Source organism: Cajanus cajan, chromosome 5 (assembly GCF_000230855.2).
Source record: "Cajanus cajan strain Asha chromosome 5, NIPB_CcT2T_4, whole genome shotgun sequence".
NCBI classification, from domain to species: Eukaryota; Viridiplantae; Streptophyta; class Magnoliopsida; order Fabales; family Fabaceae; genus Cajanus; species Cajanus cajan.
In genome coordinates, this window is record NC_138521.1 from 71,675,818 (window position 1) to 71,696,885 (window position 21,068).

General features: G+C 32.3%; 3 protein-coding genes and 1 non-coding gene across 6 annotated transcripts; 3 read left to right on the top strand and 1 right to left on the bottom strand.

Moving 5' to 3' along the window:
* Nucleotides 1-1,737: 1,737 nt before the first annotated feature.
* LOC109809738 (5'-adenylylsulfate reductase 3, chloroplastic) lies at nt 1,738-4,099 on the top strand. Its single transcript, XM_020373125.3, has 5 exons — nt 1,738-1,978; nt 2,089-2,244; nt 2,346-2,460; nt 2,597-3,422; nt 3,531-4,099. The coding sequence occupies exons 1-5, from the start codon at nt 1,903-1,905 to the stop codon at nt 3,759-3,761; spliced, it is 1,404 nt and encodes a 467-aa protein (XP_020228714.1). The 5' UTR covers nt 1,738-1,902; the 3' UTR covers nt 3,762-4,099.
* A 1,500-nt stretch (nt 4,100-5,599) lies between these two features.
* Nucleotides 5,600-10,464, top strand: LOC109808990 (glucan endo-1,3-beta-glucosidase 1). Of its 3 annotated transcripts, XM_020372195.3 has the most exons (6): nt 5,600-5,705; nt 6,026-6,134; nt 7,356-7,699; nt 7,779-9,050; nt 9,824-9,851; nt 9,984-10,464. In XM_020372195.3, the coding sequence occupies exons 3-6, from the start codon at nt 7,645-7,647 to the stop codon at nt 10,153-10,155; spliced, it is 1,527 nt and encodes a 508-aa protein (XP_020227784.2). In that variant the 5' UTR covers nt 5,600-5,705; nt 6,026-6,134; nt 7,356-7,644; the 3' UTR covers nt 10,156-10,464. The 3 variants fall into 3 exon arrangements, with proteins under 3 accessions (XP_020227784.2, XP_082932039.1, XP_020227786.2); XM_083075913.1 differs by having other exon boundaries at nt 5,620-6,134; XM_020372197.3 differs by lacking the exons at nt 5,600-5,705; nt 6,026-6,134 and having other exon boundaries at nt 6,246-7,699; nt 7,782-9,050.
* A 2,929-nt stretch (nt 10,465-13,393) lies between these two features.
* LOC109808858 (endonuclease/exonuclease/phosphatase family protein) lies at nt 13,394-15,806 on the top strand. Its single transcript, XM_020372020.3, has 4 exons — nt 13,394-13,941; nt 14,033-14,178; nt 14,252-14,362; nt 14,985-15,806. The coding sequence occupies exons 1-4, from the start codon at nt 13,461-13,463 to the stop codon at nt 15,567-15,569; spliced, it is 1,323 nt and encodes a 440-aa protein (XP_020227609.1). The 5' UTR covers nt 13,394-13,460; the 3' UTR covers nt 15,570-15,806.
* Nucleotides 15,807-17,976: 2,170 nt separating this feature from the next.
* On the bottom strand, nt 17,977-18,049 carry TRNAF-GAA (transfer RNA phenylalanine (anticodon GAA)). The gene has a single exon. It is a non-coding gene; the product is annotated as a tRNA-Phe (tRNA).
* Between the last annotated feature and the right edge of the window lie 3,019 nt (nt 18,050-21,068).

Consider the following 21,068-nt stretch of genomic DNA (forward strand, 5'->3'; position numbering starts at 1 on the left):
GTCACCGCGCCGCCCACGCGCTATGGGAACGAGGTGACGGTTATGACACATGGCGTCATGACAAATAGGCGTACGCGAAAAATCATGACCCCTTGTCGAGCTCGGTCTTCGGAGCTCGGGGGGCTAGTGTACTATCCGTACTGCTATGTCGAGCTCGAGTTCGGCATCACATCGCGGAGTGACCTCGGACACGCGCTATGCGACATCGGCTCGCTATCCAATTAGGTCATAAACTGATCTCGGGCCCAAGGCCCAACAAAACCCTAATACACACAAAGGTACGTGCATTACTTATACGAGACTCTTACATCCACAAACATTAACTTTAACATCGGAGTCTCTTTTGCAGGTATCACCCCCATCTTGGAGCATCAAGCGTACCAGCGAAGGAGGCTCACCAATCTTACTCGGAGGATCAGCTCTACAGCAGATTTCCGGTAAGAACAAATTCTAAATAATTTCATACTATTATAATTTTTTGTTTATTTTACTTTTAAAAGTATTTAGAAATATATAAGTAGTGTCTTTTTTTTCCATAGTCCATAACATAGTGTCACTTTTCCCCTATTCTATAACATATATAAAGGCAATAAGCCGAATTTGATGCACACAATTTTTTAGATGATTTAATCCAGAAACTTTTAAATAATAAATAATAATATTAAAAATTAATTATTTTTTATAAAAATAAGATTCAAACTCAAGGTTTTGAGATTTGAAAATCAAACACAACACCAATTAATTAAACAAATATTAATAATTTTTAAATATTTTTATTAAATAAAATATAAAGACACAAAGTGTCGCAACTTTACTAATTAAACAAGAATACAATGATAAAAAATATTTACATAAGTGAATACAATCATGAATTATTCACAACATGATGAAGATGATTATTTGTTAATGAAATAGACACGGGTACTATTGTAATATTTATCTCCCAAATATCCTTTTTATTCTCATTAAATAATAATTTTGTTCAAAATTATTCCATTAAACATATTTATAATTTAATTCTTAATTATTTATTTATTAATCCCTTTATATATTACATGTGTTTCACATATGATACATAATTATCCTAGATGTTGTTCTCCTTTTTGAGTACGTACTGCGTGTGGGTAGTTTGCTAACTTCTCATAAATAATACTATTATGAAATCTCTTGGCTTCTCCAAGGGGCATTGGATACATCCCACGAACCTCATACAAAAATTGACAGAAAGCATCCAGTGATAAACAATTTGAACTTTTTCAAGCCTCTTCTGTACTGTTAAACTAGTGTCTATTCAACGAGGCTATTTTTTAGATCTTCGTTCATTGAATCATTGGGTGGGTTAGTTGTGGGGATTGTTAAGTGTTTTATGCACTTAATTTTATTGCTTACACCAAATTATATTCTTAATTTTCATTAACCAAATCATTCGTTAATTAATTACAGCTGGGCCTTCCAAGTTCCAACCTCTACCACATGACCATTTAAAGATTTTAAATAGATTTTAATTAATTATGTGGTTATTATGGCTGTGTTACTTTGACAATCTCTCTATTAATAGAACCTAAGATGTGGCTTACATGATAGAAAGGCAAAAAGTGAAGGAAAGGAAATAAAAGTGAATATTGAATAATAATTTTGGTAAAAAACGTGATGCAAATGCAATATATATAATCGAAAGGACAGGAAAAAAGAAAAGAAAAAGAAAGGAGAAGAATCCCGGAAGCGAGTGTGGTTGTGGTTGTGAATGGAAGATCTGACGGAAGCGATGAGGGCACAAGTGGATGCCGAAAACACGTCCACATTCAATGAACCCATTAAATTGCCTTTATATATGATATATCCACTCTCCTCTCCCTTATAAGTTATAACACATTTCATTTCATTTCCGAATAACAAGAGTTAATGGCCCTCGCTTTCACTTCTTCGATTTCCGCACCATCTTCCCCCTTCCCATCATCACACCCTAACCCTAAACAACGTAACACCTCTCTTTCTTTCTCAGTTCTCTTCTCACATTATTTTCAACTCTCATCTCATCAATTGCGTTTTTTTATGGGCCCATTTCTTTCTTCTTTTTTTTTTTTTCAGTTCCGCAAATTGGATCAATTAGGATTTCAGAGAGGCCCAATGGAGCCGCGGTTAATTTTAATTTCGCTCAAAGACGGAGCTTCCTAAAGCCCGTTAATGCCGAATCGCCACGCAAGGATTCCCTGGTTCCTCTTGCAGCAACCGTCCTTGCTTCCGGTACGTATAATTAATTAATTATAAATCAATCAACACATTCACCTTATGTTACTAATGAAATCGTAGATAATGTAATGAGCAACGACGTGTTCAATTTGCAGAGACAAAAGAGGAAAATTTTGAACAAATAGCAACTGATCTTGAGAATGCTTCACCTCTTGAAATCATGGATACAGCCCTCGCCAAATTCGGCAACCACATAGCCATTGCCTTCAGGTACCTCATTCCATCCATTATTTCTTTTATTACTCAAAATTCAATTGCGTGCCATTCATTTTTGTGTTTTATATATTGGCGTTGAAAAATTGTGACTTGTTTATATTTTTCTATCTGGATTTTGATGTCTTTGCAGTGGTGCTGAAGATGTTGCTTTGATTGAGTATGCACGATTGACGGGTCGACCCTTTAGGGTTTTCAGTTTGGACACTGGGAGACTGAACCCGGAAACTTATCAATTATTTGATGCGGTTGAAAAGCATTATGGAATCCACATCGAGTACATGTTCCCTGATGCTGTTGAGGTTCAGGCATTGGTGAGGAGTAAGGGATTGTTCTCGTTTTATGAGGATGGTCATCAAGAGTGCTGCAGGGTGAGGAAGGTGAGGCCCTTGAGGAGGGCCCTTAAGGGTCTCAGAGCATGGATAACGGGTCAGAGAAAAGACCAGTCACCTGGTACTAGGTCCGAAATACCGGTTGTTCAGGTTGATCCTGTTTTTGAGGGAATGGATGGTGGAATTGGCAGTTTGGTGAAGTGGAACCCGGTTGCTAATGTGAAGGGAAATGACGTATGGAACTTCCTTAGGACCATGAATGTGCCTGTGAATTCCTTGCATTCAAAAGGATATGTTTCAATTGGGTGTGAGCCCTGCACAAGGCCTGTTTTGCCTGGACAACATGAAAGGGAAGGAAGGTGGTGGTGGGAGGATGCCAAAGCCAAAGAATGTGGTCTTCACAAAGGAAATATAAAGCAGGGGGAGGATGCTAATGCTCACCTTAATGGAAATGGGAATGGGGTATCCCAATCTCAGGCTAATGGTGCTGCCGCAGTGCCTGACATTTTCAATAGCCATAATGTGGTTAACTTGAGTAGGACTGGAATTGAGAATTTGGCAAAATTGGAGAACCGGAAAGAACCATGGCTTGTTGTGCTTTATGCACCATGGTGCCCCTACTGCCAGGTAAACTCAACTTGTTGATCTTGTATTTTGTTAAGATTGTGTCACTCATTATGATGGTAGGTTGAAATGTTTGTTCTCTAATGTGGTCTATATTCTGAATTGCAACAGGCAATGGAGGAATCTTATGTTGAGTTGGCGGACAAGTTAGAAGGGTCAGGGGTGAAGGTTGGAAAATTTAGAGCGGATGGAGAGGAGAAAGAATTTGCAAAACGTGAATTGGAATTGGGAAGCTTCCCCACGATATTATTTTTCCCAAAGCATTCGTCTCGCCCGATAAAGTATCCCTCAGAGAAGAGAGATGTTGATTCCTTGATGGCTTTTGTAAATGCCTTGAGATGAGGACTGTCATGAAATTTTTTCTTTTTTGGGTTTGCAATTCAAGTGTGAGCATACGTACAGGCTCCTTCTTTACACGGTATACCATTCATTCATTCACAGATTCTTCCGATAACTAGTTAGAAGTGAAAATGGCGGGTTTGATTCTAGTCTATACAAATAAGATCCTCAGTTTTGAATAGTTTTACTTTTAGACCATCTTGCTATGGTGGTATTGTGATAGTCTGTAGGGGAGTAATTGATTTTCTTCTTTTCTAGATGAATGATTTATTTATGATTAGACAATGCTTATGTGAGTTTTTCCATTATGAATATATCGAGATATACTTCATTAATAGCTACTTTTATCCTATTATTATATTTCATACTTCTCAAAATATATAGATTAATAGTCAAAGAGGCGTGAAACTTGCCTCTCGGCACCCCATAATTGTATGCACTAGAATTTCTTTTAGTTATTGAAAATTATACTCTCAATTATTTAGTTTCTCGGATGTAAAATTTATCATTTAATTCCTAAAAATTGAAAGAATAAAGAAAAAAAATTATACTCAAAAGATATAAAATAAGAGAAAAGATAAGTGATTAATATAATTGATAATATGTAAAAAAAATAATAAAAAAAGATAAACACAAATTAGATATATCAATAGTGTGTTATTTTATTTGAGTGTTCAAAAGTTACCACTCAATTTGAAATATATACACTCCATCTTTTTAATATTCATTTCTCTTTTCAACTATAACTTCTGATTTAATACAAATTAATCACGTATATATCACATAATATTTGAAACATCCTTACTCAATTACTATTCAATAAAATCATGTTTCATACAAATTAATCACGTATGTATCACATAATATTTGAAACATTCTTCCTCAACTACTATTCAATAAAATCCTGTTTCATAGGTGATTAGTGATTACTTGTCATCTCTCAAGTTAATATATCCCAATCCTATTCCTATTTCATATCTCAAACTAGTTCTTTACAAGTAAGACTTTGGAACATATAACTTTTTACAAAAAATTTAGTTTGTTTTAATAAGTAATCCTTAGTATAGATACATTTCTTGAAAAAAAAAACTATTTTTATTCTTATTTATAAGATTAATTAAAATAATCACTTTTTTATATATAAGATTCAATTTATATTTTATTATATATTAATTATTTTTAGACTAAAATTTTTCTAATTAAAATATGTTCTCTTAATTTAATAAAATATATTATTTATAAACTCTTTAATTAATATGCACTCTAATAGATTAGAATAAAGATAAATATTAATTAGAAGAAAAAAAATAATATATGACATATACTCTGATTAATTATAAGATATATGTCTATTAATTAGGTAATTAGGTCTTAAAAGAAGGCATTACTTTTAATTTGATACCTTATATATTAATTTTAGACTCAACTTTTATTTTACTCCTTGAACATATATCATTTATTAAATTTGTTTCTCATGTATAAATTTTATTAATTTAGCTCCTAAAATTGGAAATTTCTTTTGTTTCTATTTTTCATATACTTAAATATATTAATATTAACATGAAATATCATTTTTTTAATAAATTAATACGTGTTTATCACTTTTAATTTTAATCATTTTAAAATGTTTTTTTTATTCTTTAAATTTTTATCTGAATTCGAGTTATCCATTTCCTTTAATTGGGTTTAACATGTTAATTATATCATTTTTTAATATCAAGTTGATGTTGTTAAGCAAATATTTTATCTAATTTTGCCTAAATATTGGTGTTTGCAAAGAAACGCTCTTTCTCTTTGCAGTAAAATATGCGTTCCTTTCCTTAGGATGAAATATAATTTTGCAATTGCAGGCATAATTGAAGCAAAAGCATGAATGACACATTTCTCCTCCCATTCATGGATGCAGCAATCTTGGCGGCCAATCCAATAGCTTCATGCAGTGTACTGGTCTGTCAGAACTTGCAGAGTTCTTGTCACTACTCCCTGCTCTTTAAATTCAATTACTCAGATACTTAAGTGGGAGTTTAGTTTGTCAAGTAAAATTAACTATTGTGTAATGTGGGATTAGATTTAGATACAGGGACAAGTAAATAATTCAACGAATTAGTGATGCCTTATATGTGTTAGGTAATTTTACGATGAATAACTGGCATTTTATGTTTGGCAAGATTTAGTACATGTTAAGAAATTTTGCCTTCTCAATTATGTTTGCAGCGAATTAGTGATGGTCTGATTTGAAAATTGACCCGACAAAGTGCTGTTTGCAGGAAAAGAAACAGTGAATGGAAAGTGAGAAAAGTAAACTGTTGCAAGTTACAGTTACCATTTTGCTAGGTTGACAGAACAGCTTATTACTGTTTCAAGTTCAACAGCAAGGTGACATAACTTTTAGTACATTAATATATATAACTTTGTTATGTCTATTTATGCTCGGCTTTTTGCCTTTTTCGTTATTTAAGGTCTATTCTATTTTTAATTTTATCATAGGGATGGGAACATGTGGCTAGTTTGTGGTTGAGCAACCCCAGTGTGATGGTTCAATGGTATCCTAAGCTCTTTTATCGTACCAATAGAGAGTATCTTAGTGGCCACGAGTTGGGACATCCCAATACCTTTCCCTTTCTTCCTTGTTGATATAAAATCGCCCATCTAAGCAAACATAATGATTGTTAGTCTTTCACTAATTATTGTAATTATTATTAAAATATAAAGCTTCAAAGTAGCAAATATATGAGTGGGGCTTGTTGGTGGCCCAAAGTTATCTTTCTTGAGATTAAGCAATAAGCAATCAAAAGATAGATTATGCTAAGGGGTATTCAACTACCCAATGACTTGACAATGGTGAAAGGTTGATTCGATGCTTGTGATATTCTACATGAGAGCACATGTGATTCTGTCATTCTGGTTCACTATGTCATTCTGGTTCACTACATCATGTATTATATTCCGTATGACTGTTTTAGCTCATATGGTAATTAACAAAGCCACGAGCAACCTGTTTTTTGTGTGTTTGCTTCCGGAGTAAAACTGTCACTCTACCTTTCTGAATTATTTTTTAATTATTTTAAAGTCAAATATATTTTTTTTCAATTTCTTCTCATTCTATTTCTGGCTTTAATTTTCTATATCTCTGTGGAGTGTGGAGTGTGGAGCATTCCCCATTGAGCACACACATTAGAAGATACATTGGGTAGAAAGTAGAAACAGAACTACAGAAGGCCATTTTATATTTTTGTTGAGAAAGAAAAAGAAGGCAAATAGTAGCAAAAAGAAATACTAGGAGGCAAACTACTGTCTTCCACCAAATAAGTATTCAATTACAGTTTTACCCCAGCCATGTTGTCCGAAGTCCCGACAATTATCTTTCTTGTGCGCAACGCAAATGGTTAAACTCTGACAAAGAAAGCCAACCCCCTTTCCCAAATTAAGTCCGTGAGATGTATTTCTTCCTAATCCTAATTTTAATACATAGCAGAGGCCAGAGGGAATCCAATTTGAATAAAGAAAAAAGTGTAAAATATTTAAATCTTAAAGACAGTTTAAAAATGTTTTTTGGATGATATCTTTCCTTGTTTTTATTTTTTCCTTTCCATGAAGGGCATTATAGAGAATGTGAAGGAGGTTGCAGTAAAGTCGGAGAAGAGAGTGAAGTGAGTATGCATGCACTACCAATTACCATTTACCATCCCTCTCTCTGCTTAAATTCTTAACCCTCTCTACCCTTTCTTCTTCTGTTCACTCTCCCACCTACCTTATATACTAGAAAACAAATAAATAATAATCTGTTTTGATGAGATAATGCAAGAGTCTGTAGCTGTAGCAGAAGCAGAAGCAGGGGATGAGGAAGTAAAGTGGACGCTCCTTTTCATCATCTCATTCTCAGTGAATGGCAATATCTAAGTTCATCCTCCTCCTCATTCACATCCTCTTCTTTACTTTGGGTATCTAATTTTATTCAACCAGCCAACAAACATGTGAAAACCCAAATTAGTAACTAACGCACTTTGCATTGCATTGCAGCAGAAGCAGAAGAGAATGTTCCATTCGTGGGAGTGAACATAGGCACAGACGTATCGAACCTTCCAGAAGCCTCGGAGCTGGTGGCGTTCCTCCAAGTGCAGAAAATAACACACGTCCGCATCTACGATGCAAACCCGGACATCCTGAAAGCCCTGTCGGGCACAAAGATTGGCGTCGTCATCAGTGTCCCCAACAACCAGCTCCTGGCCATGGGCTCCTCCAACGCCACCGCCGCCTCATGGATCGACCGAAACGTGGTGGCTTACTACCCAGAAACCCTGATCACGGGCATCTCCGTGGGGGACGAGGTCCTCACCAGCGTGCCCTCCTCCGCCCCACTCATCCTCCCCGCCCTGGAGTCCCTCCACAACGCCCTGGTGGCCTCGAACCTCCACCAACACATCAAGCTCTCAACCCCTCACGCCGCCTCCATCATCCTCGACCCCTTCCCTCCCTCTCAGGCCTACTTCAACCAAACCCTTCTCCCTGTTATTCTCCCTCTCCTTAACTTCCTCTCCCGCACCGCTTCCCCTCTCATGATGAACCTCTACCCTTACTACGTCTTCATGCAGAACAAAGGCGTCGTTCCCCTCGACAACGCCCTCTTCAACCCCCTCACTCCTAATAAAGAGATGGTCGACCCCAACACCTTGCTTCACTATACTAACGTTCTCGACGCCATGCTTGATGCCGCTTATTTCTCCATGAAGAACCTCAATGTCACCGACGTTCTTGTGCTAGTCACCGAAACTGGTTGGCCTGCCAAGGGTGATTCTAAGGAGCCTTATGCCACCAAGGACAATGCTGACACTTATAATTCCAATCTCATTAGCCACGTTTTTGATCGCAGCGGAACCCCCTTGCACCCCGAAACCACTTCCAGTGTCTTTATCTATGAGCTTTTTAACGAAGACTTGAGGGCTCCCCCTCTGTCTGAGGCCAATTGGGGTTTGTTTTACGGCAACACTACGCCCGCCTATTTGCTTCATGTCTCTGGAATTGGGACATTTTTGGCCAATGATACCACCAACCAGACCTACTGCATTGCCATGGATGGTTTTGATTCCAAGACTTTGCAGGCTGCCTTGGATTGGGCCTGTGGCCCGGGCCGGGCTAATTGCTCCCAGATTCAGCCTGGACAGAGTTGCTACCAGCCCAATAATGTCAACAATCATGCTTCTTATGCGTTTGATAGCTATTACCAGATAGAAGGCAAGGCTCAGGGGACTTGTGACTTCAAAGGAGTGGCCATGATCACCACCACTGATCCCAGTAAGTTCTGTTGTGGGTTTTCGTGTTCAATTAAGATGGAATTGGAAACAAGAGAAACTAGAAATAGATCATTATTCATTAATGTGTTGTTCAGATTACACTAACTGTGTCCTTCTTCCTTGTTTTCTCTAATTACCTTACCTTGTTCAGATTTGAGGAGGGGTGTCGGTGTAATTTATTCAATAAAATACCTTTTGTTACTAATGCGAGAGACTTTACTTTTTTTGGTAACAAAAAGTTTAGGTGAATTAAGTTTGGTACGTCACAACACGCCTCACGGCTCAAAGAGCCCTTATTCATTACACTTTACTTGAAAATAGAGGTGTGGGGAGGTAATGATTCCAGTTTCCAGGCATTTTTTTATGTGTGGTGCCCACGGGCACTTTTTGTTTGGCTCTATGATGTGAAAATTGAAATAGAAAGGGGGGGCTGGTAATTGCATTGTCATGGCATGGACTGGCACCCACTTCATGACTTAGTTGGATGCTATGCTGCTTTGTCTGAGAGCACACTGTTTCTCCTGACAATTGCAAAGATTCTGGACCGTGTTTCTAGATTACCTTCACATACTTGTAATTTTCGTACTCTCCTAATATTCACGGGGCAGTTTTCTTACTGTAGTCTTGCTTGCTAGCTCAACCAAGTACTTTAGAGATTGAATCAGTGCAAAATGGGCTCCACGGTGTTTTGTATTTTTCTCTTTGTTGTCTATTCCAGGCGTAGCATATGTGATTAATATTTTTTTTTCTTCTGTGTGGGGAATACCCTTGCAGGTCACGGGAGCTGTATATTTCCTGGAAGGTGAGAAATATTGTATGGTTTTTTAAATTTTCATGGTCCTATAATGAGGATCTTTGTGATGCTCAAAATCTGAACATTGGAATTATATTGAACAACCCAAGTGTGATTGATTCATCATTTTATGTGATGCAGCAAGAAAGTGAGCAACAAGACAAAGGAAGTGGTAAACTCTACTATATCAAGCAGTGCAGGGGAAAAGTTGGGGTTCAAAACCTTTAACAGCTTAAAAATAAGTGCAATTAACAACATTTTGCACATTTTCTTGGCTGCATTTCTGCCTACTTTGTTGTTAGTCCTTTTATGAGGTGCAAATAATTCAATTTTTTGTTCTTTTTTTGGAATTTTGAATTTCATAGAGTTAAGGATGAGGTCATAAGAGAAAGGAATCGCGCATGATCTATAGGTCTAATCTTGTTTATGTAGATGCTTCCTTTTTTAAGAAAGCAGGGTTAATAATTTTCCCTGGGGCTCTTGTAATTAACGCATGTATTTCTTAAAATTGTATTTTTTAATCAATTTGTGTAGAATGTGTATCCACATGTCACCATTATCTTTGTGTTGGAGGCCCATGATTTTGGTCACTTTTAATCAATTTCAAGTATTTTATTTTTCCCTTCCCAAAATTTCATTTCCATTACCCTTCTATTTGCTCCATGCATTTTTTTGGCTGAAATTTTCTCTGCATATTTATGTACATAAACTAGAGTGAGAGAGACCTGACCAAATACCAAACAATTTTTTTTTTCATCCAGAATAAAAAAGTTAGCTTTGAAAGGTAGCTGTGTAGCTGAGCCTGAGGATGATATTTTTTCTTACCAAAAAATTGTGATGGTGCCGTTCACACCAACCATTTCTCATTTTCTGAGAATATTATTCCAACTTTTTTCAACGTGTTTTATACGTAATTAATTTGAATAAATTTTACTAATATAAATGTTGATTATAAAAATTAAAATTACAAAAAAGAAAATTATATACATATTTTTTGGATTAACGTGTGATAAACCATAAAATATTTATCGTGATCGTGAAGATTTATTCTGTTGAAATTTTTTATTTTTCACATATTTTGATTATTTTTATTGGTTTTTTAATCATATTTTTTCACAACGCTCAAATTTATAGCTTAAGGGATTATGTTTAGTTCTATCTAAACCAATTACATAATGGTAAAAAAAAAATTGTATATGTAATTTAAAAGAATTTGAATTTAAAATTCAAAATAAGAGAATTTGATAATGAAATTGGGTTGCAAAATTTATTCTCTCTTTAATAAAGAGAAAAAGAAATAAAAACAAAAGAAAAATAGTTAGAAAGAAATAGAGAAAAAATAAATTAGATAGAAAGAATAGAAGAAAAATTTGAGTTGATTAGTTTAAGAAATAGAAGAAAGAGAAAAGAAATAACGTTGTGAGACTTTTTTGTAGCAATGGAAAGAAAAGAAGATATAAAATGAATAAATAAATTTCAATTTTACTATTAAAACATAATTCATTTGGTAATCACGTGTTTCAAAGTGATATAAGATTATTAAAGCAATTCAATTGATTACATATGAATTTCAATCAATTAAATTGCGAGTCAAATTATTTAAATGGTCACTTAGTATGTTAAATTGATTAAAGTGATAAACATGGTCCATGTGTCAAAATATTCAACCGATTACTTTATAATAGATGTTGGTAAAGATAATTTAACTGATTATTTTATAATTTCAGTTGATTAAAATGGATTATAACAGTAATGCATACTCAACAAAATGAAGCTTTAATAACAAGTATTGTATGAATACCTTCATCACAAACATAAACTTGTAGCTGACAACATAAATCAAGATATATCTAACATAAACACAGTTATTAGCATTTTTTCAAATTCTCATTAACTATAATCATAAACTAGTAAATAAACATGAACTTTCTATCAACAATGAAGAAGACCAAAGAAGATGATTCTTCAACTCTCAATAGCGTTCCAACACCAAACATAAATTGGAACAATGAAGAGTCACTGTTGTAGCTTTATGGTTTACGAAGAGTTATGTTTCAAGGAAAAGGGTATTTTATCGATGAATATTAAAATGCAACTTGGTCAAAATAATTCAATTAATTATTTATAATTTCACTCAATTAAAATGGAATATAATGAATAACGAATATTCAATCAAAATGAAACTTTAAAAATAAAGATTGTATGTACACCCTCATTACAAACTCAAATTCACAACGGACATCATAAAACCAACATGATCTAACAAAAATAGACATGCTAGCATTTCTTCAAATTCTCATTAAGAACAACAATCATAAATTAGTAAATAAACATAAAGTAAGCTTTTTACTAACAATAGAAAAGGTGGTGTAGAATAAAGAAGATATTAATATGTTTTTCTTTTAAGAGATGTTTGATATGAGATTTTTCTTTTCATACATAGGAATATCATCTTTAAGAATTAGAAATCCTCACAATCATGATTTTTAAAAATAACTAAAATCTATTTGAGTATTCATAAAGATTCTTAATTCTTAATAATTAAAAAAATTTATATTTGATTACAATAGTAGATAATATATAGATATTTTTTTATAAAAATATCTTTTATTAAATATATTTATTTACACAAATTTTATTACAGATTTGTCATTAAACTATTTTAAAAAGTTAAAAATTTATTGTTAAAATTATTTAAATATAAAAGAAATAAACAAAAAAATGTTACATAACAAATAAAAAAGATATAAATATGTTATTTCATTTCATTCCAATAAAAAATAAATAGATAAAAAATGTTAATAAATACCATTAAATTGTAAAATCAAAACATGGTTTAATAATATTATTAAAATTGATAACGATAAAAAATAATGAGATTCAAGAAAGAGAGAGATAGATATATAGGAAGGAGAGGAGAGGCAGAAGGAGAGATGGAGAAAGAAGAAGAGAGAAGAAGTGAAAGAGAAAGAGAAATCAAATAATATAAGAGAAAATTTTTATTTAAAAAGAATACTTTAGCTTTATATATTATATATATATATATATATATATATATAAAATCTTTCTCTTAACTCAATAAAGTTGGATTCACGTTCTCTAATAATTTAATAAAAATAATTTTTGAAAAATTACATTCTTAAAAAAATTAAAATAATTACCAAATATGGAAAAAATAAAATTTTCAAATCAAGATTCCCAAATAAAAACATTTTGTATATCAAACACTTTCTTACATCAACTATTAAATATGTTATGTTTATTTTAATTTAATTAAAACTTATAATTTATTAAAATAAATTTGAATAACTTATGTGAGATATAGGTAATTATAATTTAAAATATATATAATTACAGTATAATCAAGGTATTAAGGTAGGATCTAAAAGTTATCGAGGAGAATGTGAAATTGACAAGAACCTTATTTTTAATTAATTAATGAATAAATACATACAGCGTAAATGTGTTAATGATAAAAAATATATGAATAATAGTGTTTAGTAACTTTCTTTTGCCAAACTTTTTTATTTGATACACCGTACACGTAGGACCTAGTAATAGGTGCCGTTTTGGGAGAAGATCGTTGGAATTCGAAGCGGTGCGTTTTGATTGCGGAGCATGAAATTTGAAATGAGTTTAATGCGATTACTAGTCTGCATCTCTTCATCTTCTTCTTCTTCTCTTATCGTAAACCCTAGAAAAATTAAAACTGTTTGCAGTCCTTATGCAATGTCTTGGGCATGCAAAAAATGCACCTTTCTGAACCCCCCTTCTCAGAAATCGGAATGCAAAATCTGCCTGTCCCCTGCATCCCCAATGGGTCCTTCTTCTTCGTCTTCGTCATCCCCAAAATGGTCGTGCAAGGCCTGCACTTTCTTAAACCCTTACAACAACCCCTCTTGCCAGGTTTGCGGCACTCGCTGCCTCTCCAATCTCAAAGACTTGGACGACGCTACTGAACACGATTCTTCTGTTGGCTCTGTTTTCTTCCCTCTTCGACCCTGCAACAAGAGAAAGGCCATCGACCACCACGATTCTTCTGAGAGGGTCAATCTGAAGCTCAAGCTATCCCAAAAGGCTACCGATATCACCGGTGATGGTGAGAGAGCGTGTTTCTATCATTCTATGCCTTTTATCGGTTATTTTATAATGTCTGCGTGTTTTTTATGAACAACTTTAATACGTGGCAGAGGATACTGATTCAGGAAAAGATTTTAGTTCGTTTAAGATATTGAGTTACAATGTTTGGTTCCGGGAAGACTTGGAGTTGCACAAGAGGATGAAGGCTATTGGCGACCTTGTTCAATTGCATTCGCCTGATTTAATTTGTTTCCAGGTTTTACTCTTTCTTCTTTGTTGCGGTTTTGAATATATGTGGCTTTGTCTAATGTGGACCGCTACTGCTTCAGGAAGTTACTCCCAATATATATGACATTTTCAAGCAATCCACATGGTGGGGTGTATATCGTTGTTCTGTTTCTTCTGAGATGGCTTATTCAAGACCCTACTTTTGTATGCTGGTTAGTTTCATATCTTTCACCCTTTGCACAGGATTTGAACCCAATGATATATATACCTTTATGGTGCATTTATTTTGATAATGTGGTTTTTGTTTCAAATTTAATATCCTTCACCATTTCAGGTGTGATTGGCACATTTTTTGTTTTTTCTGCTAACATGTAATGTAGTTTGTTTTGTTCGCTGGAGTCTTTAGAAAATAGGACCACATTTGTTCATGCTCACATAGTTGATAACTCTGCTTTAATGGATCTGTTTGTTTAATTTTTTTTTCCTATAAAAGCATTCCTTTTTAATAGAATAAGCACTTTATATATATTTTTTAAATAAGCAGTTTTCTGCTTTTTTTGAAAAAGCAACTCCTATCTGTCTCTTAAAGAATTTTTTATTTTTTTAAATTTGTTTAGAAACACTTATTTTTAAGTTTAAACAAATAGACCCAATATTTTATGATAAAGATAATTGCCGTGATGTTTTATCCTTTGAGCTTGGTGTTGTGGTTTTGGCATTTAGTGGCTTATTTGCTTAAGCTGGAGGTGTTTTTGCATGAGTTTGAAATTATATACTTTTGTTGTGGCAAAGAGGGAGTTGTGACTACTGACATACCTGTTTAATTAATTGCAGTTAAGCAAATTGCCTGTGAAATCTTTCAGCAATAAGCCCTTCAGCAATTCTATAATGGGAAGAGAACTTTGCATTGCTGACGTTGAAGCTGCAAGTGGCAAGTCATTAGTGGTTGCCACTAGCCATCTTGAGAGTCCCTGTCCAGCCCCTCCAAAATGGGATCAAATGTACAGCAAGGAAAGAGTAGTGCAGGCCAATGAGGCTATAAATCTTCTTAAGAAACAGCCAAATGTTGTTTTTGGAGGTGACATGAATTGGGATGACAAACATGATGGTCCATATCCTTTACAAGATGGATGGATTGATGCCTGGTCTCAGCTAAGGCCAAATGAAAATGGTTGGACTTATGACACCAAATCAAACCAGATGTTGACAGGCAACCGTACTCTCCAAAAGCGATTAGATCGCTTTATATGCCATTTCCATGATTTTAAGATAGCTAGTGTTGACATGGTTGGGATGGAAGCAATACCTGGTGTTTTATACAACAAAGAGAAGAAAGTAAGAAAAGAGGTGAAACAACTGGTACTCCCTGTTTTACCCAGTGATCATTATGGCCTGCTTTTGACAATTTCTAGCAAGTAATGCCGGTCTGGAGAATCTGGCTGGTGAACCCATTTTTTGATGTTCTCACTCTCTGTTGTTGCTGTATCTAAGGCACGCTTTGCATGAATTTTGTGTAGATTACATGGGAAAATGTTATGGAAACGTTACTAACATTGTACATGGGGACAAGATGCTGTATTTTTCAGAACTTCTATATATCTCGGATAGTAGATATAATTTTCCTTTCTCAAAGTATTGCACTTGCTTTGCTTTTAAGTTCGAACGTGTTATATTCTGTAATTCTAGTACTGTTTTATTTTGGACAGCCCGAATCTCTCTAGCTGCCTAGAATATTTTAATTTTAACGTGAAAGCTGCCGATGAGGGGACGTTAACATTGATTTGTGGATAGTCAAATCCATATATTAAATATTTTAAAATTACAATTAAGACACCAAGCCCAAATCTCAAACTTGCTCGCAGATTGTTATTTTCGTTCAATCAAACTGACACTTCACCAATGTAATCCCCCTGGTGCATGCATTCAATGGGAGGTTTCCAGATTTCAGTATTGATTACAAGGATAAAGAACAGTTGCCATCTCAGCATGTTTCTTTCATAAGATCGATCAAGTGTTTGAGTACTAGTATCGATTAAAGATGATTAATTATAAAATTAATTTTGTAAAGAGACTGAATGAGGCGATGGCAGTATCTATTTCGGCAGAAATCGATCAAATACTTCGAAAAAGGCACCTGATATTTCCCAGTCATGAATTTGGGGATCGGACTGCCACCTCTTTTTTTCACTTTACCAAGCACTTTAAATTTCGATCATTCTCACCTTGAATTTGCATTCAACTTTGATTCAACAACTCAAAAATAGTTGTAGTCATGCTAGATACGTGAAATGGGCTGATCCAACCCATTCCATCTTTAGTCCATCAAAAAATACATTATTGAATTCAGTTGGGTTCATTTTTTAATTGAGTTTGAAAATCCAACCTAATCTGGAATAGATTGTGAGTTGAATTGGGTCAACTCAGTGAGAATTAAAGAAAAAAAAAATATAAAAAATGGAGGTTAACCTACAAAATTAATAAATAAATAGAAATATAAATAAACTAAACATATTGTTACAATCACAAAAATATTATTTTACTAAATTTTTGTCAACATAATTTTTTTAGAAACTATTATTGCGAGTTAAATAAACGATGTACAACAGAGCATCAAAACAATTTTCAAAACATATTGGAATTTAAATGAGAAATAGATTATTAACTTGTGTATATTTGTTTTAAGAAGCAGTTTTTTAAAATAAAAATATGTGAAAAGGGGAATTAAACAAGTCCTTACTTTTTTCTCTATTTTGTTTTCTATCCCATGTTTGTTCCTATTTATTCTCTTTCTCTTTCTTTATTACACCTATCCATTCACATCTGGCTCCAATCTCCAAAGTCAATTAACATTCTGGGTTTAAAAATTTAAAGGCGAAGCAGAAAGCCGGTAACCATAAGTTTAAAAATGGGAAGAAAGTGATTGAAACTTATAAGGAGTATTTGGCAAGACGTGTCGGTGGTGGTTGTTGATACTTTAAAGAGCAACATGAGAATACGTGGCAGGATTGGAATAGAATAAGAAAGTCGATCGAAGGAGAACGCAGCTAAAACTGCATTCATGAGATGACGTTAAGTTAAACTACAGATTGATTCTGATTCAGTTATCCATTGCCCTGTCCTGTGTTTCATTTCAGATAGCATTTATTAAGTTACCAACATGCTTTATTTTGCAGGCCCCGCAATCCTTGAGTTTCAAGTCGCAGTAATTACTTCATCTCATCTGAATGCTGTTTTCAATGCAAAATCATAAATACTGTTTATAGTAGTACTAGTAATATGTATTTGCGGCATCTACCAGTAACTGAATTCAACTGAACCATCAACCACGTTCATTACCAGTAAAATAATAAAGTGATTATTTTAACCTTAAAAAAAGTCAAGGTACAAAAGTTGTTTCGTTCGAGATTCCTAGGATGATTCAATCATGAAATATTATGAGGCTACACTAAGGATTTAGTAGTAGTACGTATTTAATATTTATATTTACAGCTTGCATTGTCAAATTAAAAGCTGATTTTTAACTACATAATAGGTCAGGTTGGATAAAAAATACATGACAATATAACAGTTGAATGTTTTAGTTTAAGCTTCAAGTTAATATTCACTATTTTCATGGTTTTGGTTAATACTTTTCCCTCCTTGGGTAATTGATTATCACGTGATAAACATGCTATCTGAGTGCTGACATTTATTTGAAGAATTGCAAGTGAGATGGGGTTTGCATTGCTACACAGCTCAGTGTGAACTGTGAGATATGTATTACTGGACCACTCCATAAACTCTTCATTAAATTTTGGAAGAAAAATGAAAAAAAAAATAACAAAATTGCGGTGAGCGTGGATCGAACACGCGACCTTCAGATCTTCAGTCTGACGCTCTCCCAACTGAGCTATCCCCGCATGTTTGAAAGCATGTGTAATTTATGTACTTTTAAATCCTTTAAATCTGCTCCCCAGTTTTAAGTTTATATTATATCTAATCAGAAAAAATAAAACCATTGATAGACACCATTAACTCATCATTAGTTATTCAACCACTTATATTCTGTTACTACAATAATAGCAAGTTTTAGGTATTAATTATATTTGAAAAGGCAATAATATTTTTTAAAAAGTTTTTCAAAATTTTGATAAAAAAATTATCAATATCCATAACAATATATAAAGGTGATAAGGTGTTTTGTTATACACAATTTATTTTAACAATTTTCTTCTTCTAACTATTTTGAAAATCATTCTCTTTCACTATCTATATCTAAAAATATCAATCATGTACCTTCTTTATGATCTTTACTTTTATTTAGTATTTTAACATATGTAATATACATGTTAAAATATTTATTATATATAACTAAAATTTATAATAAATTATATATAAATATTATATTTAATATAGAAAATATATTTAAATTTTTTATAAATAGATACTTTTAAATATATAAATTATATTTTAAATTTATAATATAAATAATTTATTATGATAGGAGATTATTTCTAATTTTGATAATTTATTTTAAATATAATAAAATTTAATTATTAAATAAATGTGATGAATAAAAATTAAATTAAATAAAAAAATTAAAAGAAATCATACAAATCAACGTTGTCATTAAAGAGAAAGAGACTTCTATGTAAGTTAATTATTTATATTTAATATATAGAGATAAATTATACTCCTATAACTATTTTATATTATTCACTTTTCAAATACAAAATACTAATATTATACAACTTCTGTTATCTCTATTTTTTATTTTATTTTTAAACAAATATCTATATTTATACTATATATTTTATATATACTATATATATAAAAGGAATACTAGTTTTTTATTTAATTTTTTTTGTCGCATACAAGTTTTTTATTTGATTTTAAACTCTTGTAATTTGAACCCTACCGTCCATTTACCTATTTAAGCACTCATTCCCCGTTACTAGGGTTCAAAATCCATGCAAAAAATCAAGGGTTATAAATGAACACCATGAGCTCTGTGGAATTAGCCAGCTCCACTCATACTAGCTAGTACTTTTTATTTAAGTTAATTTGAAAGGGTCTTAATTCTATGTTTGTTATTTTTGTTAATATACGATATCTTTATTGGTGTTGCATATAAATGCTCTATCACCAATGCAAAGCCCTTCTAGAAATTTGCTTCAACTCAACAATTTGTGCATATATAGCATCTGGAATTAACAACTCTAATCTCTCCATTATGCTCCTTCGTGTTGGCATGCAAATGCTTCATACACGTCAATCAAAATTTGATTGATTATCTACTGGAATTATCCGTGCACAATAAAAAATAAGGTTTTTGTGAATCGATTGAAAATTATTTATATAGATGCTAAATTTCTGACCCACCCAACTTATTGAAAACTTCACCAAACAAAAAAAAGGATTTTGCTATTACACTAATGCACAAAATTAAAGGTTTTTCTCCTGTTGAATCACAAAATTGATTTTTTTTTTCTGGATAACTTGCTACTAGGGTTAGGGCCATAAGAAAGATATTGATTATATTTACTGCTACCAGTTTTATTACTTTATATTTGTGTTGTTAAAATGTCAGATGCACGTGATTTCAGTTCATCAACTTCAATATTAATACAGAAAAAAAAATAATAGATCTAAAATTATGTTTAAACTTAAAATTGTTACCATGAATTAATGTCTCACGTCATATTGGTGGAAGTAAAATATTGATCCTTATTTACTGCTAACAGTTTTATATTTTTGTTGATTTAAAATGTCAGATGCATGTGACTTGAATATTAAAAAAATTGGAGGCAATTTGAGGTTGTGAGTGGGGACCACTCTGAAGCATGTGATGACGATGTTCCTTTATTTGTCCCACTGGATGACAACTCATTCCATCTTTCTTTGCTTTCGCTACCAAACAAAACTCAATTCGACTCATCACTCATAGGGATCCTGCCCCTCCAGATAATTTACTTAATTTTATTTTTAACTTTAATCAATCATTTTATTACTGTATAAATATTTTTTATGTTTGTAAATTCGTCAGAAAATAAACACACAATGACTAAAACATAACAAATTCTCATTTATGATTTTTTTTAGATATAAAGACTAAAATAATTAACATAAATATAGAGATAAAATAGTTAGTTATACTTTTTTAAGTAGGCTAAATAGATCAAAATGAACCGCTGATAAATATAATGTTATTAAAAGTAACATAATTATACGATATAAAGATACGATAATAAAATGCATTTAATTATTTAATTAAATACGAATATAGTAATCATTATTTATTATCAAACGCAAAACTTATTTCCCAGAATTTTTGGAAAGAAAAGTTCGATTAAGATGTATTTACACTTAAATTTAAAGAATAAAAATTGTCTTATATTTTAAATTAAATAAAAACAAATACACGCTTACTTATGTTATTTATCCTCTGGTGTCCTCCTTTAATGAACTGTTTTAAACAATTTATTTAATTAAATGATGTTTTTCACATAGGATAAGTTTGTGAATTCCTCAATCTTTTTTTTTTGTTGTTAATACTTGTCACTATAATTAATTTAAATATTTTTTTTATTAAAAACATAATTATTACATAAAATAAAGTTATACAGTATTTTCAATTACATTATTAAACTTGAATAAAAAGAAATTACATTATTAAACTTAAAAGATCAAGAAAACCACTATAATGATTAATATATATACAAAGTTAGTCCATCTACATATAAATAATTTTTTAAAAATAAATTCTGCTCAACATTACATATTTTGAGTCTATTTTTTTTAACTTTTCAACCTTTTAAAACTTAAATGTTTTCCATTAATTATAAAATAAATTTATTAGTAATTAATTATAAAATAAAATTATTAGCAATTAATAATTAAATTATATAAATTAAGCACTCAAATAATATTTCATAAAAT